The sequence below is a fragment of the Penicillium angulare genome (genome assembly GCF_028827245.1).
Source record: "Penicillium angulare strain IBT 27051 chromosome Unknown utg000005l_segment0_segment0, whole genome shotgun sequence".
Lineage (NCBI taxonomy): Eukaryota > Fungi > Ascomycota > Eurotiomycetes > Eurotiales > Aspergillaceae > Penicillium > Penicillium angulare.
The window spans coordinates 2,814,674-2,838,012 of NW_026623164.1; the positions used below are offsets into that span (position 1 = coordinate 2,814,674).

General features: G+C 46.6%; 11 protein-coding genes across 11 annotated transcripts; 7 read left to right on the forward strand and 4 right to left on the reverse strand.

Annotated features, from left to right (window-relative positions):
- Positions 1-808: 808 nt before the first annotated feature.
- Positions 809-2,733, reverse strand: N7478_008384 (uncharacterized protein; the record flags this gene model as incomplete). Its single annotated transcript, XM_056924598.1, has 5 exons — positions 809-1,389; positions 1,448-1,647; positions 1,785-2,000; positions 2,098-2,547; positions 2,627-2,733. The coding sequence occupies 5 exons, from the start codon at positions 2,731-2,733 to the stop codon at positions 809-811; spliced, it is 1,554 nt and encodes a 517-aa protein (XP_056777324.1).
- An 837-nt stretch (positions 2,734-3,570) lies between these two features.
- Positions 3,571-5,577, forward strand: N7478_008385 (MDR family MFS transporter; the record flags this gene model as incomplete). Its single annotated transcript, XM_056924599.1, has 7 exons — positions 3,571-3,750; positions 3,805-3,881; positions 3,950-4,200; positions 4,253-4,324; positions 4,388-4,894; positions 4,951-5,111; positions 5,167-5,577. 7 exons carry the CDS (start codon positions 3,571-3,573, stop codon positions 5,575-5,577), a joined length of 1,659 nt encoding a protein of 552 aa, XP_056777325.1.
- A 1,323-nt stretch (positions 5,578-6,900) lies between these two features.
- On the forward strand, positions 6,901-7,992 carry N7478_008386 (polyamine acetyltransferase; the record flags this gene model as incomplete). Its single annotated transcript, XM_056924600.1, has 3 exons — positions 6,901-7,293; positions 7,443-7,895; positions 7,957-7,992. The coding sequence occupies 3 exons, from the start codon at positions 6,901-6,903 to the stop codon at positions 7,990-7,992; spliced, it is 882 nt and encodes a 293-aa protein (XP_056777326.1).
- A 639-nt stretch (positions 7,993-8,631) lies between these two features.
- N7478_008387 (putative GTPase NOG1) lies at positions 8,632-10,959 on the forward strand (the record flags this gene model as incomplete). The annotated part of the gene is made up of 5 exons (XM_056924601.1): positions 8,632-8,652; positions 8,738-8,846; positions 8,995-9,096; positions 9,153-10,849; positions 10,918-10,959. The coding sequence occupies 5 exons, from the start codon at positions 8,632-8,634 to the stop codon at positions 10,957-10,959; spliced, it is 1,971 nt and encodes a 656-aa protein (XP_056777327.1).
- A 932-nt stretch (positions 10,960-11,891) lies between these two features.
- N7478_008388 (uncharacterized protein) lies at positions 11,892-12,152 on the forward strand (the record flags this gene model as incomplete). The annotated part of the gene is made up of 1 exon (XM_056924602.1): positions 11,892-12,152. The coding sequence occupies one exon, from the start codon at positions 11,892-11,894 to the stop codon at positions 12,150-12,152; it is 261 nt and encodes an 86-aa protein (XP_056777328.1).
- Positions 12,153-12,757: 605 nt separating this feature from the next.
- N7478_008389 (uncharacterized protein) lies at positions 12,758-13,207 on the forward strand (the record flags this gene model as incomplete). Its single annotated transcript, XM_056924603.1, has 1 exon — positions 12,758-13,207. One exon carries the CDS (start codon positions 12,758-12,760, stop codon positions 13,205-13,207), a length of 450 nt encoding a protein of 149 aa, XP_056777329.1.
- Positions 13,208-13,822: 615 nt separating this feature from the next.
- On the reverse strand, positions 13,823-14,224 carry N7478_008390 (uncharacterized protein; the record flags this gene model as incomplete). The annotated part of the gene is made up of 1 exon (XM_056924604.1): positions 13,823-14,224. The coding sequence occupies one exon, from the start codon at positions 14,222-14,224 to the stop codon at positions 13,823-13,825; it is 402 nt and encodes a 133-aa protein (XP_056777330.1).
- A 1,088-nt stretch (positions 14,225-15,312) lies between these two features.
- Positions 15,313-16,607, reverse strand: N7478_008391 (nonribosomal peptide synthase; the record flags this gene model as incomplete). The annotated part of the gene is made up of 2 exons (XM_056924605.1): positions 15,313-16,064; positions 16,133-16,607. The coding sequence occupies 2 exons, from the start codon at positions 16,605-16,607 to the stop codon at positions 15,313-15,315; spliced, it is 1,227 nt and encodes a 408-aa protein (XP_056777331.1).
- Positions 16,608-18,180: 1,573 nt separating this feature from the next.
- On the forward strand, positions 18,181-18,886 carry N7478_008392 (uncharacterized protein; the record flags this gene model as incomplete). Its single annotated transcript, XM_056924606.1, has 3 exons — positions 18,181-18,628; positions 18,691-18,774; positions 18,831-18,886. 3 exons carry the CDS (start codon positions 18,181-18,183, stop codon positions 18,884-18,886), a joined length of 588 nt encoding a protein of 195 aa, XP_056777332.1.
- Positions 18,887-20,564: 1,678 nt separating this feature from the next.
- Positions 20,565-21,319, forward strand: N7478_008393 (uncharacterized protein; the record flags this gene model as incomplete). The annotated part of the gene is made up of 4 exons (XM_056924607.1): positions 20,565-20,735; positions 20,793-20,867; positions 20,925-20,975; positions 21,035-21,319. 4 exons carry the CDS (start codon positions 20,565-20,567, stop codon positions 21,317-21,319), a joined length of 582 nt encoding a protein of 193 aa, XP_056777333.1.
- Positions 21,320-22,562: 1,243 nt separating this feature from the next.
- On the reverse strand, positions 22,563-23,267 carry N7478_008394 (HD domain-containing protein; the record flags this gene model as incomplete). Its single annotated transcript, XM_056924608.1, has 2 exons — positions 22,563-23,176; positions 23,231-23,267. 2 exons carry the CDS (start codon positions 23,265-23,267, stop codon positions 22,563-22,565), a joined length of 651 nt encoding a protein of 216 aa, XP_056777334.1.
- Positions 23,268-23,339: the final 72 nt, after the last annotated feature.

Below are 23,339 nucleotides of genomic sequence, written 5' to 3' on the forward strand. Positions count from 1 at the left end.
TCGGGTGTTGATTCACCGCCTATTGGGAGGCATTTAAGCTCTCCAGTCCCTTTTTACTTAGGAGCTCGGGCCGGGATCGGCTGATTGGCGAACTAAATCCACTGGCAAAAACATATGTGCACTCCAACCACCACTACTTACGCTAGCCACTCTCGATCTAGTACCCCGCAACTTTGGCTTAATCTTCGAGACCTTCAGCTGGACCCAGTCAATGCCAACAAAGATCCCAGAACATCAAAGCATTCTGCTCTCCCGTTATGATGTGATATGCGAATTGTGTTAAATAAGAGAGAGTTATGCTACAATTACTAGTATGGAAGGTTAGGTAGATAAATTTGTTGATTTGTTTTGATTTGTACTCGTATAACATACTAGAAAATTGAGACTTTTATAAATATAGTTTTTGAATCGTCTTCCTACACATCTTTTGGCTCGTTCTTCTAGTTGTTCCACGTGTACTGGATGTACAGTGTATCGATTCAGAGTTTACAGTACAGATAGCAGAGTAGTACTAGTAGGCGGTAAAGTTAGTATATGTGGATATGGAGTGAGCTTTTTCAACTTCTCGCTGGCCGCTATAATCCCCCGTATACGCTCTCACCCTCGGGATTCAGCCCCAGGAGCTGCAACGAGGGGCCCACATGCACCAGATGAAGTCTTATTCTCGGATCTATCTGGATATGGAGATCTATAGATATCCAAGATCCAAGATCCACAACCTTTTGGATATAGATATTATTTGATAATCATTGGAGCGGATATGCCGCAGTCTAATTCATAGTAACGATCTAATAAATGTCGACCAGCATTATATGAACCCCCCGGTCCCAACCCCTTCCATCAACCACGCCATCTCTGGCCAGTTTATAAAGCTATCCAGGTCAGCCATCTCCATGTTCGAAAACAAAGGACCCCCTGAGCTTTGATCGTTTACCACCTCCGGCCACTCTGGTAATAGTACTGCCCACTCACTCCGAAGCTTTTGCATCATCATCCCCAATTTACTGAACGGATCGCTATACGCCCCCTCACTGCGCATCCCAACCGCATCGGCCACCTGGCCCATGCGCGTGGCAATCTGCTGTGCAATAGCGAGTATGTCCGCCATGCCTTTCACCGCGCCCTTGTCCCATCCCGGGTAGTCCAAAGTCGACAAGCGGAAGAGAGTTACCAAGCAGTGCGAGATCTGTGTAAGATAAGGGAGCGCCAGGAACGTGTATCCAGCTGGAGGAATTGTGAAAAATAGATCAAAAAATTGTTTCACCACGTGGAGACAGGTGTAGAGGTGATCAAGTCGCTGGGGGCTGGATTCCTCGTCTGCAAGAGGCTTTACTAGGGCGACTTCATAAAGACTAAGCTCAGTGTCGTACAAATGAAAGAGAATGGGTTCTAAGACTGGGTAAGTAGCTAGAAACTAGCATCCTCAATTACCAGGGGATCTGCATACTGTTGTCAGCCAGTTGAATGGGAATCTCAGCCTTGATCGTCTCCAACCGTGACTGGTGTGCCTTGAGATGGAAGGCGGCTCGGGATTGCGCAGCATCAAGGCCATAAAGGCCCTCACTCCAAGGGCCTTGAAGGATCTGGTCCGCTAGAAGTCGGGTTCGCGTGAGCTGGACTAGCACCCTATCACCAGACGATTCTTCACTATGCGCTAAGATATCAAGACATTCTTTCATGTGCGGGGTCCATCGCAGTGGATCCATTCGACCCAGGAACTGCGCGATTCTGTACAAGGTCTGTCAATTCGATGCTCAATCCCTTTGCCAGGTATAGGCTCTTACATCGAAGTCAGCACATAGCAGCTCAATACTGCCCGGCGTTCATTCATCGTGCGCAAAGTCGAAATAGATGCTTTCAAATCTGGCACATGGCCTACGGCATTGGAGTTCGACACTGCCATGCTAAGATCTAGAGGCGCGGGCTTGTTGAGGCCCAGCTCGAAGATTAGCCCGATCGCCATCTGGGAATAGATACAGAGCGATGACTTTTGCGGCTGGCTGTGAAACGTGACCCTAGTCCATAGTAAGCGAGGGAGAGAGAGGACTTCGGCAAACCCATGCCATTCAACCACCATGAGAGGTGAGAACACCATACCATGCAAGATATACCAACACTCCCTGCAATAGATCCAAGGACTTATCGCAGTCAACCAGCAGCCGCTTCCCCGCCAGCTCCCGGATCTCTATACACAATGCTGCTTGACGTGCTGTATGCTTACTTTCTACAGCCGTGATACAACGCCACAGAAATGGTGACTGTCGTTTTAGATCACGAGCGTTTGTCGTGGCTGGTATATGGATCAGTGGGAGGAACTGCAGCCGTTGAGTTCGAAAAGTATGTAGAGACTCCTCTTCACTTGCTGATGTCACTTCGTCTTCTCTTTCTGATTCGACCTCGGTTTGCCCCATTTCTTGTGCCTCAGCTTTCAGCAGCGACATTAAGCTATCCATTTTCCGTTCCAGCTGGACCGACCTGGACAAGGTCTGGGGTTGGAGCTTGCGACGTCCTTGGGGAATGCGGCATTCCTTGTTCAAACGATGACATCTGTGGATGGGTGATATCAGACTCGAATACATTCCCTAATGAGTTCCTATCTTCCTCCGCACGGAGTTGGTCCACTCACCTTTCACAGCGGCCGCCACCACTCTGGGGGACGCAACGGCACTTGGCACGAGCACACGTGGCACATGCATTTCCATAAGACAGAGGTGAGCGAACTATGGGCTCCATCCTAATCACCTACTTAGTGATCTCAGCCCGGTGGAAGAGGAAGACAAAGGGGGGAAAGGAACAGGAACCGGGGTCGGAAGCCAACTCCGCTCCCCACCTAACCCCGTTTGATACATCGGAGCAGCAGTCTACTGCGAATAGCTTCAATATTATACCCCTTACACATCTCAGATTCTTCTAATGTTCATATTCATACTGCTACATTTTCAATATGTGGTAGCTATACGCTCTGTGGTTGTGGTTTTGGATTCAAACATTTGAATGCTGCTGATTGCGCCCGTGCTGATGATAGTACAGACCCCAGCTCAATGCATTTGAAGCAATCCATTAACATTGAACACCTATAAGCCAATATCACCCACCTGGGCAATTGCTTTAGTGGATGCTGTTTATTTGAACTAATCTTACAAGTCCGAATTGAATGAGATCAAATATCAGTAAAGCCAACGGTTTGTTTATCCAACCGTCAAGTTGGTACGGGAGCGGCGTGACTCTCCAGTTATTATGAGCTTTCACTGGACAAGTTGAGTTGTCTAAACTACAGGAGATGACAGCGATCTCTGGGATAATCATATTTCGGATATGTCTTTCTACTTGTCTTTCCTCTCGTCTTTCCATTAGTGTTTCCACTATGTTTTCTATACAGGTAGAACGGGAGGAGCGGCGTTCGGGGATAAACGCCGTGTTGCCCTTCCCATACTTAAACAATTCAAATGCACATCCAGGGCTCCTTCAGTCTGTTTACAGCGTTCTATTCAATGCTAAACAGAATCATAACGGAATTTCAGCATATATTAGGAAGGAAAACTGCCATCCAAGCGTCATCACGCCGCCAACATGAGCGAAGACAGCCAGCCACGTCTTCCGAAATCCAAACATGATCTGAGTGCAGAGAACTTTAATGAAAGTGACGAGTACGAGCCAGAATGGGTGGAGGGAAGGGCACTAGTGTTGGTGATTGCAGGTATCACGCTTGTCGTGTTTTTGATGCTGTTGGATATGTCGATTATCTCCACGGTAGGACCACCATGCAAGTGCTGGAGAGATGAAATCTCGAACTGACGTGGCTAGGCAATTCCAAAAATCACCAATCAATTTAATTCGCTCAATGATGTTGCATGGTATGGGAGTGCGTATACAATCTCGAGGTATGGTGAAACGCAATTCAAACTAGAGCAATTCAAAAGGGCTAACGACAGCTATCTTCACTCGCTAGTGCTGCACTCCAGCCAATGACCGGAAAATTCTACACTTACTTCTCATCGAAGTGGACATTTATCTCCTTTTTCAGCGTATTCGAAGTGGGCTCCTTGATTTGTGGGGTAGCAAACTCTTCCAAAATGCTCATTGTCGGCCGCGCGATTGCAGGAATGGGATCATCAGGCATGATGAACGGGGCGTTGAATATCCTAGCCGGTGCAGTGCCGATGAAGAAGAGACCGGCGATGATTGGGATTATCATGGGGGGTAAAGTGCTCGCCAAAAATTGATCTTTCCGCAGGGCTGACATTTCTCGTAGTTGGCCAACTGGGCTTGGTTGGAGGACCACTGGTTGGTGGCGCTTTTACGACATACTCGACTTGGCGATGGTGTACGTTTCAACTTATGATATGATCCCCCCAAGAGCCAAAAGGCACTACTGACTCCATTTTAGGCTTCTATATGAACCTCCCCATCGGGGCATTGGTTGGCGCCTTGCTCCTCTTCACACGCATCCCAGATCAAAAGCCAAAACAACCCGCGCGCGAGGTCCTGCGTTCGGTCTTCCTGCAGAGATTCGACTTAATTGGGTTTGTGCTGTTCGCCCCGGCATCGATTATGCTTCTTCTGGCGCTACAGTATGGTGGGAATGGCTACTCGTGGGACAGTGCGACAGTTATTGGCCTGTTCTGTGGGTCAGTCGCGACTTTCGTGGTCTTTGCTTTTTGGGAACGATATATGGGCATCGAGGCAATGATTCCGGGTCATTTAGTCTGCGACCAGATTGTCTTATCCAGCAGTCTACTATCCATGATGATCTTTGGGTTCACGATGAGTCTCTCATACTACCTGCCTATCTACTTTCAGTCCGTTCGGGGTAAGTCCGCCTTGGTAAGCGGTGTCGACTTGTTGCCAAACATTCTTTGCCAGTTGGTTATGGCCGTGGTATCCGGGGTGTTGAGTGAGTGTCTCCTAGCTTGTCTTGTCTTCCTTGATAAAGCTAATTAGTATCGATAGCCTCAAAGCTAGGTTACTATCTTCCTTGGGGGGTTCTCGGAGCTATTCTAGTTGGCGTGGGTAACGGCCTCCTCTCCACCCTGTCACCCACTACATCGGTGCCTACCTGGGCCGGCTACGAATCACTGGTAGGATTCGGTCGAGGTGCCATCTCCCAAGTAGTGAGTTTTGCATTTCATGCTATCCTTTTTCTTCAATGTACTAATACCTATCCAGCCCATGATCGCCATTCAAAACGCAGTCAAAGGTGATGACGTATCCACTGCCATGGCGATGATGACCTGTGCCCAGACCTTTGGCGGTTCCATCTTCCTGGCCGTGGCGGAAGTTATATTTGCCCAGGGCCTTAGGACGAAGATCCCCGAGTACGCCCCCTCTGTGGATGCCGAAGCAATCATTCAGGCTGGGGCGACCGAATTCCGCCAAGTGGTGTCGGCGCAGGACCTTCCAGCAGTGTTGGTGGCATACGCGAAGAGTATAGACCAGGTTTTTTATCTGAACATTGCACTGTCGTGTGCGCAGTTTGTCTTCGCATGGGGAGTTGGATGGAAGAGTGTGAAGAAGGGGAAGGAGGAGGAGGAGAAGAAGAAGAAGGATGAAAGCCAATTGGTGGCAGAGCAGGCGTGAATTTGGATCAGAATATGGAGTCATTGAATTCAAGTTACATTGTTCACTAGAATTTCTCTTCTCTAAACTTGGATATACTACTAGTACCCGTGGACGAATTCATCCATGGATATGTCATTCTCAATATATGCAATGCAAGAGCGGCCGTAGACAATTGAATAGACAGTTAATAAATAGTACTACTAATTTATTATCCTCAAGGCTGAATATTTCAGACGTGCTTTCGGACATATTGTAATATTATACTACCTGTATTAGGTAGTCGGGATGTACTAAACCGTAACACAATCGTGTGGACTGCAGATCATATTGTGGTAGTTGGATCTACAAAATATAAAAACGGCAGCAGTTGAATAGAAACAAATTTTTTTTTTTCAAAATCTCCTTTATTTCCTAGTTTGCTGCGGTATAGAGTACATTCAATATTATGCGATCGGCACGTATGCTTCCCAAGTCTCCATGCATCTGGAATAATCCACCGATGGAGCACCAGAGTCCACTGAGACCCATTTGAGTGCACCCCACCAGCAATACTATCAGATCCATAGAGAATGTAAGAGATTCCCATTTTGTGTTTGTAGAGAAACAATGTCGTCAACTGTTTCTAGCAGCTTTGTTCTATCTGGTTTCCAGAAGGCCTGACCGCTCGCAAGTTCTGAGTACGCATGAGAGACGCAGGGAATGAGTGTAAGAGTGACTAAATGCTTAAGTACTCCGCAGGTTCCAAGTACGTTGCACCCCCACCCCGCCACTCTTCCTCCCTTCTTTTCCCCTCCAGATATTCTCTCTTGCTTTGGATCTTGCAGGATTTTGGAATTATTGGTTCAAAGTCACCTTTGAGCTTTATTAAATACTTTTCTTTGATACCATCAAGCTCCGGTGAGTTGATTTAGTACCTGCGCTGCACCCCTACCTCCCGTTTCATCCCATCCCCACGTCTCATTTGCCCCTCCTTGCGCACAGTGGGCAACGGAGTCGCAAATTCTTATCCGCGTGCATATCGGGAACCCCCAGCCTCCGATCTTCCTCAGGACTCGTGTTGGCAAAGATTTCTCCAACACACTTGCTGTCTATGATCTAATCTCGGACTTTGTTGTCTTAACAGATACCATTATTCTTACTTGCAGATGAACTAATCCCCACTTGTCTAGACTTGCGTCTCCCTTCGATCCCCATCTGCGCCACCGAACCAAGTCCCCTGCAACCTCGAGGGAAAAAAATTACCACCCAATTGTCTAAGCGCCCACACGCGATAAAACGCACATTCGTGTCAAATTTAGACAGCTCCGATTTCCAAATTATTTCTATCCCGTCCACTCGATTATGTCTGATCCAAGCGAGCGGCTGTCGGAGTCCATGCCCGGCCAGGACAATGGCCTGAAGCCCTTGTCAAACGCGGATGACCTGTCACTAGGAAATCCCAGTAACGCCGAGCTGTCCCGGATTATGAGCCGCGCGGGTATCCAGCTAGCCAATGGATTCCCATTAGATGATGATGAAGGCGAAGAGGAAGTGGATGAAGACTACGTCGCAGTTGACCAGGATGATGCCGACGCCAATGAATTCCCATACTGGTTCCGCCGCCCCCCTACACACCACCGCACTAAGCTGGACGAGCTGCATCCATTTGTCCAGCTTCTATCCGTATCCAATGTCGAGGACTGTGTTGCCGTCGAAGATGCTTTCCCGGAGCAGGAGCGTTGCTCGCGTGACAAGGTAGGACAAACCCTTCCAAATTTACCCCAGGTTATGCAAAGGCCCTGAAGTGGTATCACTTGCCATGTTCCGCCCGCAGGATCCCCTGTGTGATGCTACATACCCCGTATCGCTGTTCGTTGGGTGACTAATTAAATACGCTTGTGCAGTTTATCTATCGTCTTTCTCGATGCCCCGAGTTGAGTTTGGGTCTTTTCACTCTGCCTCTTAAGGATGACGACAAGCCCAAGCCTCGTCCCACTTTGGTTGCACACATCGTTGCTACACGTACCTCGGAGCCTTGCGTGACCGATCGAGCCATGCGCCTGCCCAACAACTGGAAAGATGAGCGCTGGACGTTCGAAGACGGCCAGGCCGTTGGCCACGAAGAAGGCGGTAGCACCATTGCTATCCACTCTTTGGCTGTCCTGCCTGAACACCAGGGCAAGCAGGTCGGCAGCACCTTGATGAAGTCGTACATTCACCGCATTCGTGAAGCTCTGATTGCCGACCGGATTACGATCATTGCCCATGACCATCTGGTTCCCTTCTACGAGTCCTTCGGTTTTGAGTCTCGTGGCCCTAGCAAGTGCCAGTTTGGCGGCGGCGGTTGGGTGGATCTGGTATGTTGATCATTGTTCCTACTAAACCTTCTCTTTACATGTATACTGACTTGATGAATAGGTGTTGGAGTTTGGTGACCATCCCGAGTCTAGCTAAGGCTTCTAAAGCCTCTGTTTTGCATTTCTTACGGCGTGGACCGTCGGTGTGGCCAATCCTCTCGTGTGCTATTCCTCTATCGTCTCTTTTCTAATCACTTCCCCCACCCCTTTCTCTTTGGCCTTATTTCTCTCATGCCCTCGTTACGCACTCTCATATCCGGTCATCGGTTTTGGTCCTCAGGGTTGAAAGAAAATGGAGTTTTGATGTTTTGTTATATCTTATTTGGTTCTATTTTTTATTATTACTGGGGCGGGATTGTGATGGCTAGTCTTTTCGGATGTTGGTAAACCCAAGAAAGCTGGGACTCTCCCTATGTCTTTTTTTTTTTACGGTCGTCGGTCGCAATGGCTGTACCATAGTTACAATGTGATGTACATGAGCATGACTTATGACCTTTTTTTTCAACAAAGTCCCATAAATCCCCATCTCTTATCTATAAACTCAACTTTTTTTTTACTATGTAGAGTTCCCTCAGTAATTCTCTGATTCTCGGTTATCGCATCCAATCCTGGTCCCCGCATTTGTCGACCGCCCGGCAGAAAAAACATCCCGACCCAAAATTTTCATGGAGATACAGACTCAAACAAATCTTCCACTCCAGAGTCACTGCAACCCTTTTGACTCCTGTGGCCCATCATGAAGACGACGTGGAAGGATGTATGTTTCTTCGATTACCGCAGCTCACATTTCTGCGTCCTCAATCTTACAAGATTTCCATCCACTAATTACTTTTCACCGCTAGATTGCGCCTGTGCCCACCAGCCAGGAATTCCTGGACATTGTCCTGAGCCGTACTCAGCGACAACTGCCTACCCAAATTCGTGCTGGTTTCAAGATCAGCCGTATCAGAGGTACTTGACATTCTTCTCTCTACCGTTTATAGTTTTCAAATTTGAGGGCTTTTTCGACAATGAAGAGTGGCGACGGCAACTCGAAAAAAAAATTGTTATCGCGGTTATCGATAAAGCAACAATGCTGATCAAGAATTTTTTTTCTTAGGTTTCTACACCCGTAAGGTCAAGTATACCCAGGAGACCTTCTGTGAGAAGTTCCAGGCCATTCTCGATGGATTTCCTCGTTTGCAGGATATTCATCCTTTCCGTAAGTGATCATTCGGTTCTGCGCCCGACTACGAAGAGAGTCTAACAGGATATTAGACAAGGATTTGATGAACACCCTTTACGACGCCGACCATTTCCGCATCGCCCTTGGTCAGGTTTCGACTGCCAAGCACTTGATTGAGACCGTTTCCCGCGATTACGTTCGACTTATTAAATATGCGCAATCTCTGTTCCAATGTAAGCAGCTGAAGCGTGCCGGTCTCGGTCGCATGGCCACCATTTGTCGCCGTCTTAAGGACCCTCTCGTCTACCTGGAGCAGGTCCGTCAGCATTTGGGTCGTCTCCCCTCGATTGATCCCAACACCCGCACTCTCCTGATCTGCGGATACCCCAACGTTGGAAAGTCCAGCTTCCTGAAGAACATCACCCGCGCCGATGTCGATGTTCAGCCCTATGCTTTCACCACCAAGTCCCTGTTCGTTGGTCACTTCGACTACAAATACCTGCGTTTCCAGGCTATTGATACCCCCGGTATTCTCGACCACCCTCTGGAGGAGATGAACACCATTGAAATGCAGTCTATTACCGCTGTTGCTCACTTGCGTTCCGCCATTCTGTACTTCATGGATCTTTCCGAGCAGTGCGGTTACTCCGTTGCCGACCAGATCAAGCTTTTCCACAGCATCAGACCTCTGTTTGCCAACAAGGTTGTGTACCTCATTGTTAACAAGATCGATGTTCGCCGCCCCGAAGACCTGGACCCCGAGGAGCAGGAGCAAATTCAGGAGATTCTGAAGTCCGGAGATGTAGAGATGCTGCAGGTCTCTTGTACCACCACTGAGGGTGTCTCTGCCGTGAAGAACGCTGCATGTGATAAGCTCCTCGCTGAGCGTGTCTCACAGAAACTCAAGTCCAGCTCCAATGCCGCCGGCACCCCCGGTGGCCGTCTGGGCGATGTTTTGGCCCGTATTCACGTTGCCCAGCCTATGGGCGGTGTTGTCCGCGAGACTTTCATCCCCGAGGCCGTCAAGGAGCTCAAGAAATACGACAAGAACGACCCCAACCGCCGCCCACTCGAGCGCGATCTGGAAGAGGAGAACGGTGGTGCTGGTGTGTACAACTTCGACATGAAGCGCGACTACACACTGGGCGACGCAGACTGGAACCACGACAAGATCCCCGAAGTGTGGAACGGCCGGAACATCTACGACTTCGTCGACCCCGATATCGAGACCAAGCTCGCTGCTCTGGAGGAAGAAGAGGAGAAGCTCGAGGCAGATGGATACTACAACTCCGACGAGAGTGTGGAGGATGCCGAGGATGCCGATACCCGTATGAAGGCGGATCTTATTCGCGAGAAGCGCGTGCTCATGAAGAACGAAGCCAAGATGCGCAAGTCTCTCAAGAACCGTGCCCAAATTCCCCGCAGCGCCAAGTCCAAGAAGCTCTCCCAGTTGGAGCGTGGTCTCGACTCTGCCGGTTACGATATCGATGCTGCTGGCGACCGTGCTCGCTCCCAGACCAACTCCCGTGGTCGTCCTCTTACCCGCGACGATGGTGCTGGTGGTGATGACGACGCTATGGATCTGGATGATCCTCGCGCTGCCATTGCCCGTGCTAAGAGCCGTGCCCGTAGCACAGCGGCTACCGATCGTCGTAACGATGGTGTTACAGATGAGACTGCCCGTACCAAGGCCGACCGTCTGTTCAAGCTGGGACAGAAGAAGATGAACCGTATGGCCCGACAGGGTGAGGCCGATCGTCACACCACTGCTTCTCTCCCCAAGCACTTGGTAAGTTTCAACTTTAACTCTAACCCCCTATCATATTTTGAAAACATTCTAACACATACCTTCTACAGTACACCGGAAAGCGTACTATCGGCAAAACCCAACGCCGTTAAGGATCTACATTCCAGCCTATATATTCCAAGGCTAATGCGAGACCCATTCATAATCATCGTCGATTGGTTTCTATACCGGGTGCAAAATGGTGTCGGGCGTTTGCGTTTTCAAGTTCTTTCTTGATTTTTTGCAATTTTTTCCAATTTTCCTTTTTGTTAGATGATCAGATTTATCCAGTTCATTCAACGATATTTCCCATCTTCCACTTGTGGATGAACAGCTTTACGATCTGTGGGGGTTGTTCTCCCAGTCATTAGGACCAAAAGTTCTTGACGCGATGATGTTGCATATACCAAATACAGATGAGACTTTTCATTTTAGACAACTAACTGTCCACTTGATGCAATGCTATCAAGTTATGATTTCGTAATCCTGAAAATTTGGTATCATAAACCTAATATCCTCATAGAGATCGGACCTACCTGAAAAGATTATGTAGACCCTTCTAGTAGTTGGCAGGTCTCTTGAGTTTAGTAGCGTGGGCTACCATGGGTATGGAATCTACATTAAGCGGCGCCAGCATGGAGCGCTCAGTACATCGCGATGCTTTTTCTTCTGCTACTTTAACCCCCAACCCCGGATTTTCCTCTCCAAATATTTTTCTTTCATCTTCTACTTCGTATCTAACAAAATTCACCTTGAAAGACAATCTCACAAGAATCCATCAAAACATCCGAACTAGTTCTTGAACGCCTCGATAACCCTCTACAATACGACTCATACCAGCGACCCCAGATGCACACACTGCTGTCATCAAAATGAACATTCCCGCCGCACATTGATTAACCAGCTAGACGCATTGGAAGAAACTCTTCACAAATTTTCAGGATTAGAAATAAGCCAGTTATTCAAAGAAATATGACGGCTATCGATAGTATTGGCGAAGGTTTTTGAGGAGCGCGCCTTTCAAAACACTGGTTTGCATCTCGCCATGGCAAAGCTCACAGAACGTGAGTTGGATCGGACCTATGCTTCTTTAAAATGTGATACACCAGTTCAGGGCCATAAGAAGTCCGGCAACTATGAATGCAATTCTCAGCGGTCTTTTGAGACTAAGCAAGCAAAAGTGTCTGGAGTGGCACGTACGACTCTCCATGCTCTCCAAACTCGTTCGTCCAACTTGCGGTCAAGGTGGATAGGCTCAATGATAGACTTGACCAAGGCCAATGTCTGCAAGCTCCTGGTGCGGTAGGCATTTCAAAGACAAATGGTTAGGCTCCCAAAAAGCGTTAAATGGGTCTTTGGAAAGGGGTTTTTAAAATATTCAGCTCAGTCTTGACTGGTATGTCAACTTAGAGTGTTTGGAACAATTAAAATCTGACAAAGTTGGGGAATATTGAATCGGAGTGTTTATTCTGTTCGTTTTGAGCTTGAAATTCTAGCGACTGTTGAATAATATGGTTCTTGTCCATGGATAGATACATGAAGTACTATATCTGATTTTTTCTGTGCTTGATTTGAAATTTCATTGTTTTACCTTTTCCCTCTCTCGGTACATCTATTATTAATAAATCAGCTATGTCTCACTTCCTGGAGTATTTATTATGTTTGACACAGAATTTACGATGAAGAGGAGTGCCCTGGAGTATGAAATACTATACAGGGGCTTCAGAGGAATCTATGATTTCGGAAGACGCCTATCATGAAAATGGGATTTGCCGATATCAAACGGCGATTGCCAGCAATCCCCAGTAGTATATCAAAGGCGATGTACATTATTTACATCAACTCCATATTCACCTCTTCAAATATTTCTCTTTCATACCCACCAAGCCAATGTTGATTTCGGCCACCATAATGTCCAACCCATTTCTTGAAAGTCAAGAATCAAAGACACTCAATCTTCTCGATCATGATGACCCTCCACAATACCGGGGCTCATGTCAGCCTGAACCACCCCAAGATCTACTCACCTCCATCATCGAGAACGAAAGTACTCGCCGTACATTAGTTCAAGGACTATGCAACTCAGCAAAAGACTTCTACAACCATTCAAAGAATATTGAGACTCCATGCCTTCACGACTTGGCATGTGAGCTTGAGCCAAAGGTGGATAAGCTCGCTCATGACCTTCGTGAACTCGTTGGATTCCTTGAGGCGATTAATGGCTTGGCGATACCCGATCATGATGACATTGGCGAGCGTCACGATCATCATTATCACCATGATCATCACTATCATCACCATGCTAGCAGAAAGCCAACCAGGAGCCTTTGGCGGAGAATTTTCAAAAGATCATCCAACTAGGTCTTGATGGTGAAGTGGGATGGTGGTCTCTGCAAGAATCAAATCATGAGATGTTGCCATATCTATGCGTATTGGTTTTCATGATGCTCTGTGCTAATTATACAACCAACATGACTCTGGGTTTACTTGTTATTGGATTCAGGTTGCAGTGTTGTTTTTGGGTGCACGATTAGGACTTCTAATTTCACTCCTTTCCAATACCTTTCATTTTGTCCTGTGGAATAAAAGTCACTACACGTTTCATAAGTTCAAGGATTGCCATTTCCTTGCACCAAGTAGTTTTATCATAGGAGATAAGCATAGGTATACGGTAGATCTAACTATGCTGGAAGGTATATCTACTGTAAAAGGCCGTATCTAACTGGATAATGGTATTTTGGCGGGAAGCAAAGGCATTTCAAGACACAGAGAGTTTGTATTCAGATACAGTCATCTCTGAGGAAGGCCAGTTGGGCAACAACAGAACAACAGAACAAAAACAAAAACAAAAACAGGAACAACCTCCACCCCACGTACTTCTTCACCCAGTTTCTTTATTCAGCTCACCTCGCCAAGGTTCTCGGAGTGAAGAAAACGGGTAATAAAAGAGAGGAACGTCGTCGACTCAATATCGGCTCAAGGTCTAAGCGCCAAAAGATGGCCGAGCTGACGAGCGAGGTTCACCGCGTTGTTGGCGTCGGTCAAGGAGACCGGAGCAGAGTGCGCTCTCTGGGGAGATGCGGGTCCAAGGAGGGGATCGAACGCCTGTGTCGGGGGCGGGGGGTGGATCGTCAGCTCCGAGGGGCAGCGGTGATGAAAAATTCTTTCGCCAGGAGGTCTTCTGGCGGGCTTGGTGGGGGGACACGGCGGGCTCAGCGACGGACCCAGGTGCGGGCCCAGGGGCAGCAGCGGATCTGCGAGTTTGGTGTCTTCGGCTAAGAAGCCCATGATGGGGTATTCACCTGCGATAACATCCTGCAGCCGCTTGGTAGTGAGGGCTTGTTGTGGGGTCAATCGAAGCACGGCCAATTCGATCATGTTATTGCTGTACCAAGACATGTCAGCTAATGTTCAGAAAGACCCGTGGACGTTTCAATGGGAGTTTCACAAGAGGTCTCAACAGAATCTCTATGCCGGGTCTAAGATTGTAGGGTTTAGCTTACTGGTATCTATTCTGGGCCTCCTGGGCCGCATTCCTCTTCTTCTACAAGAAGAATCCTACTGCAAGTGGCGGCAACGGGTACAAAAAGAATTAAGGCCCAGAGGCATAGTGGCACTTTCGCCAGATTTAGTTGTCGATAGCGGTAGCGGTGATCATGATGGCGGTGTTGGACGCCATCGTGAGACCTAGGAGTATGGAAAGATGACAGAGAGAGAGAGAACTTCAAAAGACATCGTCGGGGGAAGGGGGGCGGGAGCTAGTATATATACCCTTCAATAGATTACACGATCGCGCCTACTGAAAAGATATATGAATGTCCGTATTGACTACGTCTGTAGCTTCCTATTCCATGAAGACAGCAGGATCAGCCTGTATGGTATTATGTGGTTTGATCTGAACCGCATACCACAGTAGGAAAATGAAGGAACTTTAAAGGGCAGGGTGACTGAGCTGAATATACCTTGAGATTTGAGATCAGTTGTGCATCTTTTGTTACGCATCATATTTAGCAATGCTCTCTTCAATTGTCAGAGATCAATGATCGAAAATTGAGGCTGTTCAGATCAGACCGAAGTTTAAGCTTTGGCCGTCCGGACTGTAATGAATGAACCATGGACCCATCAATTTATCCATTACTAGACAGCGGCTTAGGGCTGCAACGATATTCAAGCTACTAGAGATCGTGGTAGTAAGAGTGACTCTCATCTCTGTTTTAAATCAATCATCTCTCAACTTCACCCTGATATAGCTGGCTTTCCATTGATGCTGAAAAAGAAGTTCTAACATTGAAAAAAATGAGAGGAAGAGTACCCAACAAATGCATGATACCGCATACTACTAAACTTTCACATGTTTAGCACCCAGGTATAGAGAGGGTAATGAGGGGTCCATACTACTAGTAGAAAGTTGACATTTGTAACAATATTCCATATTTATGTAACATGCAACATCATGATTCACCCCCTCAAAGCCAGAAAAGTGGCTTAGTCGTCCGCGTGGCCAATTTACAAGTCTCCAAGGCCACAAATAAATCATAGACCTGTGCTGCATATAATTGTGGAGCACTTCCGCAACTTTGGACGTTGGGTTTGGCTCGGGAATTTGTTACAGGAGCAGCGATATGATCGGCCGCTAACGACGCCACGCTGGGACTTGCCTGCGTGCTGAGATCAATGGATCCTACCGCTTTCGCATATTGAAAATAAAGTTGTAAATCCTTGGAGGCACTCGATGAGGATGCCGTGGTCAAAGAATTTAGCTCCTGAAGCCTGTAACGGGGATCACAAAGATGCCAGGTCACATAGCCTTGAATAAAAGCGGATATGGTGTGGAAGACCTTGGGGTCCTTGTCATGGAAAACCCGAAGAAGTTGCTCGGAGTTGACAATTATGTCCTCGGTGACCTTTTCTAACGCTTGTTCTAGAGTAATTTCGTTGCATTGGGCTTGATTATTGACCAAGTTCGCCTGATCGCGCGGCTCATCAAGCTCCTTATAAAATGACAGTAAATCATTCACGAAGAACATCCAGTGCTCAATTTGCGCAATGGCTGCAGTGATTTCCATGAACAGGTTACTTTCGTCGAAGCTCTCTTTCGGGAAAAGAGAACCCCCAACAAGATGTCCTTCTCCGTTCATTCGCCGGAGGAAGGTTGGATAGTCATAGGACCCGGGGAAGCCCGTGAAGTTGTGTTGTTCAATCCAACAGCCTTGGAAGACTTTATAATAAATTTAGTATGCGACTAATTTTGAATTATGAAAGTCAAAATAAGGTCTTATCACTTACAATCTGTAGTTAAACGAACCATATTAAGTCCGCAGTAGGGACCGTAGTGCCGAAGTACCTGGGGAAAATGTTCATTCACGATCTGCCACCAAGGATGTCTCTGGGGCATTCCAGCAATCAGATCACAATTAAATGATTCCATGAATTCTGCGGGGTCACTATGGATGTCATCTAGGACGATAATGTACGTGTAATGTATACTCAAGTCGGCCATGACTTCTTCCGAAGCAGTGGCCCAACTGTAAACCACCATTGCAACTATACTCTGGAGGCAGGCTTGGAGGTGCTCCGGAATCGTTTTGATGCGCTTCTGTCTGTCTGGGTGGGAAAAGTGGGTTGCTGCCTTTGTATACGCATAGCGGAGCTTGGCTATGCGCTCTTCTGCTGTATGGTTCGTATCATTGAACTTGACAGTGTCCAAGAATCGGACAACCGAGTCTATATAAAAATCGGTGGGAAACTGTTCACTTGACATATTTTGGATGCGAGTCTCCCGGAATAAAGAAAAGTGAAGTATTGCCTGTGTAGTTGAAAAGTTACGCAATAAGGAGTGGCGATTGTTGAATTTATACTGTTTAAGAGGCTGAGGTCCTCGTGAGACTCAAATGTTCATTAATGTTCTGAGACCTGGCTTTCGGATATTTTCCACAAGACATCGCCAGTATACCCATGCCAAAGAGATAAATTCGGATTTAACACTCGCCCGAACAACTGGAAGTCTCCGCATTCTCCGGACACTTTATCTGGAACAATATTGTATATAAGAACGATGGTCGTACAAGCGATCGCATCATTACGTGGGATAAGGTTTGCTCACGCGAAATCATTAATCAATGGCTAAGACTTTAGTCATCTTCAAATTCCAAGTGAAACATTAGTCTGCTTGGATCTTTTGGTTATTCGACCGGTGTCTAGGTAGCCATTCTCAAGGTTAATTGGTCGTTTCATCCTGAAGATGAGTCAAAGGTCGTGTGAAACAGGTATAGCTCTACAAATTGAAAAGAAGAAAAAGTTCTATTTCATATGCGAAAGACTAAGCTCGTAAATCAATTAGTGATATATCTTACAAAATAGTTAACACGTTAGATCGGACTTTGAGAACACGAACGTCCAGTTGGTTCGTGCTGTCGTGGAGATGGATGAGGGATATTACGGAGATGGCCGCTTTCGCCATTCCTGCCTATTTCGTTTTGGTACGCGACAGAGAATTCTATAGAAATCCATGGTCCAAAAATATATAGTGGGTCTTGATGTCGCCGAAATATCAGTCACTTTTGAATGCTGATTGTAAATGTGGGAGAAGTACTGGCGACAAGTTTTTACGACGGAAAGATGCAGTTCAGGGCGAAATGATTCTTCATCGCGTGAATTACTATTAGACTCTTGCGTCACATACTACTGAGCGGTCAGTGGAGACCGAGTATTTCCGAATGCTGACTTACCTTGATCGGCAAAAGAGATCAGCAAAATTGGATTGACCCACTCAGCTATCGAGGGATTACAGTGAAAAACACTCCTAATAAATGTTACGCAAGGATCTGCAAGTGGACCTCGTAGGCGATCTACGGGAAGTATAGATCCGCCCTCCGATTAAGTTCGCTAGTGTATTATTTCCCGCATGGGATTTTGCCCAGACTGGTGGAATTCCTCATAAATTTGCATACCGTCAAGCAAACATATCAGATCATCAAGCAAGCTAGCAGATTCCGCTTGCATATTTCATTACTAAGACCCTGCAGCTAAAGAATATTTGGAATGGGTCAACCCCTGTTTTCCCGCCTGGTACCTGCTCTATAGTCTGATGTCATCACGCACATTCCCAATCGCCTGAAGAGATAAAAACGCAAATATGAATTTGAGGTACATATAAAATCTGTTCAGCATGGTCCCCTTCCTCTAAAAGCTGCACTTGAAGTTTCCTGTTCGCTCCATGGGAATTTACTGAGGTTCCTCGATTTCTCGCTTTTCTACAGGTAACTGCCTGTACCAGACACATGATGAAGAATTACTTTCTATGGTCTCTTCTACCTGCACTTTGCAGCGCAGTAATGCCCGATCACCTCGAGAAATGCGGTTTAAACCTGACCAAAACACCGACTTGCAAAAACGGCATCCTGGTTGACTTCGATAATTCAAATCCAATCAGAGACATCAGCTGCCCGATCTTGCTCTCCGTGAACATCAAAGGGAAAATTTACACGCTAGATGCGGAGGTAGACGAAGATGTTCGAGAAGAAGGATATCCTCGTGCGCGGTCGATAACCCAGTTTATCAAAGGGTCCAGCGGACGATCGATCACATTCCAAGCAAACGCCCTCACATTTGAGAGTGAATTCAAAAGGCGTCAGTTCAAATTCTCGTTGGGATCGCAGCATGGTCTCTACGATGATTATCCACTGGCATTTTATCGAAACGGTGGTGGCGTTTATCACCCCAGGGCTGGGTACAAGTGTGTTGATGATACTCCGCGGCTGATTTTATTGCCTCCTGATAGTTGTGAGTTATTTCGCCCTCCTGCTGACTTGTCTTGGTTTTGCTTACAACTTCGGAATAAAAAGCCGTTTTCATAGTGCATGAACCGCAGTTCGAAAACGATTTTGTAAAATGGAGTTTTGGCCCGCCTACTGGCGGCGTTCTCTCCTGTGAGTTGCCTTTTGCTTCTTGCTAATTACAAGTTTACTAATTTTAATCTTTACAGATGGAGGAGGCAGAGACCATCATATCCATGATGTTTACGTCGAGATTCAGGGGTAGACGTGATTTACGCAAATATTGAATCATTCTCGGAGATAAGAGCAAATAAGAGCAAATGAGGGTCTGAGGATAGCACAGGTTATGAAGGCGCCTAGGAAGACAATAAATAACGATGTTGAATTACCAGATATAGGTAGGCGCTTTTAACAGCCCCACTGAAAGATCGAATTGGCCTTCGTAATGCGAAAACGTTAAGACTTGAACACTCGTGTTCCTGCCAAACGCCGCATTCGCCTCGCCGTAAGGCGAAAATCGAGTAGGACACATCATGGACCACAGAGTAAATGAGTCGACCGACGAAACGACTGATCGAGCTACCAACCAAGAAGACTGTGGAGTACTTGGGCTGGGTCGGGCCAAGTATCGAGTAAGCGGGAAGACCTGTCATCCTGGGCGTGATCAAGACAGCAGAGAACGAAAACCAGTCCAGAATTACAGCGGCTAGATCAACGCTAAACCCTTTATTAACTAACTAGTGATATGGGGAAGGACGCTCTAGGCAGTATACTTAAAGGTGCACGGGTCGATCCAGCAATGCATCATTCATCGATGCATCACTTCCTCCCATAATCGCACTCACGCACTGACTAAGCAAGCGAATGAAGTACAGTAAATCACCGAATGCTTTCATGAGCTTTATGGTGGGGAGTTTCAATCGGGAATGTAAAGGTGAGTCGATGTCAGAGTAGGGGAATTGAAGATGGGCGGCGCTCTTCAAGAACCATCCTGTGGGAAGTCTCTATCAAAGGGCCTTATCAAAGCACGGAGACTTACTGTGCTGAGATCGCCTACGAGGTCCACTTGCAGATCCTTGCGTAACATTTATTAGGAGTGTTTTTCACTGTAATCCCTCGATAGCTGAGTGGGTCAATCCAATTTTGCTGATCTCTTTTGCCGATCAAGGTAAGTCAGCATTCGGAAATCCTCGGTCTCCCACTCCATGCTGAAGTCTACTGACCGCTCAGCAGTGCGCGACACAAGGGTCCTCCTCTGTGCTGATGGCATTGTCCCGTCACCCTAATGACTTTCGCTTGAACCCAATTATAAAAAATGAAAATATCCCACGCTCGACGCTATGGGCAGTATAGTGTGTGACACCGAACTTCTCCGACATGAATTCAAACCTTGCACCACATGACCCCTTAGCAGATCCTTCAACGCCCCTGTCTCCCATTCTCTGTTCTTTTCTTCTAGTTTCGTTAATTTCGTTAAATATCACATCCTGGTTTAAAATATGTTTTTGACTGTACAGTAATGGCTCATACGAAGGTCTCAAAGGGTTCACTTCATACAATGGTGTGCTGTTTCTTAAACCCCAACCGGAAACTACACTAAACTACTTTCGCTTAGTCTATATAATAAAATTGATTTATATCCACATCGTTACGTGAGGATTTGGCTCGGAATTGAAGGTAACGCCGATCATACATTCTTGCTGCTGCTAGGAATCTTGAACAATTTGTAATCACACTCCATCGAACCTGTCGAGGGTTTTGTGTTAAGAGAAAACTCCCGGGTGTAGTTCTACGTCACTACCTTCCTCTAGTACACATTAGGAATTTACTCGAAGATCTTCGGAACCCCGTGATATTGCCCGTAGATATAAAGGTACCGTTGTTTCCCAACTCCAGAAGCTACCAGGTGTCTCAATTCTCCCTTCCTGGCAATCTCCTTTACAATGCGGTTTCATTCGGTCTTGCTTTGGCTTGCCTGCCTCACCAGTACTGTCACGTCTTCTGTTATTTTAGGAAGAGACGACAAGACATTATATCTTCAAAGGGGTGTAGAGAGGGCAAAGAACATCATACCGGACTCAGAGAAATTCTTGAATAGCCCTGATCAGAAAAAGGTATCTACTATGAGTTTGTGACTCAAAGAATTTGAAGAAAAATAATAACCCTATTAGGCCAAGATCGTTTTGCGCGACATCAGTAGCGTACGCACATTCGCCAAATTTCAGGCATTGTCCATTCAAGACGCGGTACGGACCTTGCCAATATATTTGACCACATTAATTTTCAATTCTAACGCTTTCCAGCAGCACATTGATACTCCTGAATGCGATAAACTATCTTCTCTCTGGAAAAGTGTACGGACTGGAATCCCGCAGTTTTCGAACCACTAGAACACTAACACATGTTTTAAAAGTTATCTGACCATGTCATCGAAGCTTCCCCCATAATGAGTACTGTCGGATCGAATCCGAATTTGGCCTCCTGGACCGGCGGGATGACTAATAGCCTCAAGCGCGATATGGAGATCGATATTTTCCACATGCGTGCCGTCTTTGACACGACGGCCAATCCGGTTTTCTACCCACTGTTGCGTCAATTGCAAACTAAGTGCTCCGAGTTTGCTGAAGGTATCAACATAGAGGCTAAAAATGCTGTGCTGGCTTTGGATGAAGTGCAGAAATCCTTACCGGCAAAATGATGTTCGCTAGTGAGATTTCTCGGGCTTAATATATCATATTTTGAAATTGCATGAGTGACTCAACACGGCTGAAGGAGAATCACTTATCAATTCTGAGGAAGATGACCAAAGTCGTATTCGATAGATCGTAGATGCCATATGTGATAGGGTGCCTACGTTTCTACCAGCATGGAGAAAGGGTGCGAAAACAACGAATAACAACGTTGAAGGAAGAAGAGAGAGAGAGAGTTATGCTATGTATATGTAGGGAGTCTACTCTCGGACCAATTATATGATTGGTCTGTATCCGAGAGTGGGTCAAACTAAGCAAACGTCCAAACATAAACATGCCCGTCCCGAACCTTCTCCATATAGTTATACTACAAAAACACTATTTAAAACTTGTTGATCTGATATACACGCGCAATTGAGCAATGAATTACCCACAGGTGTTTTCGAACTGAAGTAGTTGTGTCCCAACGAGCCGTGGAACAGCCCTGGAGATTGACTGCGCTATATTTTGCTTGCCGAACAGTCTCCACTTTTGTAGATTAGGTTCATGTACGCACAAATCACGTCACCAATATATACCAGTCCGGTATGGTGTAGTGGCTAACATCGCTGTCTCTCACACAGCAGCCGGGGGTTCGATTCCCCCTACCGGAGTTTATTTTTGTCTTTTTGTCTTTTTGTCTTTTTGACCTCGACATATCTCAACTTGGGCGCGAATGGCTTTCTGAGTTGTTTGTCACTTTTTTTTTTAAAAGCCAAGCCAAATATACGACTGGCCGTAGACTGAGCACGCTATCTCACCAAAAAAAAGATATCTTTCCTACAAACAGCCAGCGACTTTGGTTGGAATTGTCTGTAGTGTATGTCCAAAAACCAAGTGCAACCCTTGGGCTGTGATATGTCTACTATCGTATGGGCAAGGTTTCTTTAACATGTTTGCCGATTAGGCATCAATTTCTACTTCGCGTTCTTATATCATGATATCAGTGCAGTGTGACTAGACAGGCTTAGCTGCATTGTATTATAAAAGAAGACCAATTGTCCAGAAAATAGCGTAGCGTGGACCTATCGTGCATATTCGTAAAACCTTGAAGTTCGTCGAACCCTATCATACTTCTATGGTATCCATAAACCACCCCTGGCCAAACAACCAAATTAATGCCAACGGGGACATGATGCGAGAAACGTTCTATCGCAGAAGACAAAGAAAAAAACAAAGGCAAAGCTCATGTATCAAAAAACGTGTATCTCTCTATGAATCGCTCTTGTTGTACTTAGGTCGCTCACTGATAACCTGTTGAGCCCAGGCTTGAATCTCAGGAAGCTGGACTTTGCTAGCGACGTATTCAAACTCTTGCAGGTCAACCCCGTGCGTGCGTTCATACTCGATGAATTGAAGCAGAAGCTCCATCTTATCGATATCATGCACAAACTGAGCTTCTGGCGTCTGATTATCCTCGTACTCTTGGAACACGCGCATAATTTCGGCTCCCGACAATGCGCCACCAGGCACATTCCCCAACAAGGTCTTAACAATGTAATCCATTGTCTCGCCCTCGCGACGAGCTTTCTCAGACTTGGTGACGTTATCAGCTGGGGTGATATCGCCGACTAGCGACTCAGCCATATCGTGGATCAGAGCCATCTTGGTACAGTGCGGGATGTTGAGCTTAGAGGCCAGCTCGGGCGGGGCAAGCATCGTCATGATCGACATGCGGTACATATGGTCCGAGATCGATTCGCCATGGCTGATTCCGAACCGGCGCCAACCTTCGCGTTTGGTTGTCTTTAGGCGCTCAATGAGATGGAAGAATGCGACAGGCGAAGTGGAGTTTTCCTCCGGAGGGTGGGGGAGAGTAGACAGCGCTGGAGAGAGTTTGTTAGCTCTGATGATCTATTGAGACTGGGTGATAAACATACCGGTCTGTGGGGACCAAGAAGAATCGTCTGACCCCATGGCTGGTAACGAATGTCAAGAGAAAGCAAACAAGAGCTTGATTAGAACGAGAAAAATGATTTAAAGGAGGGA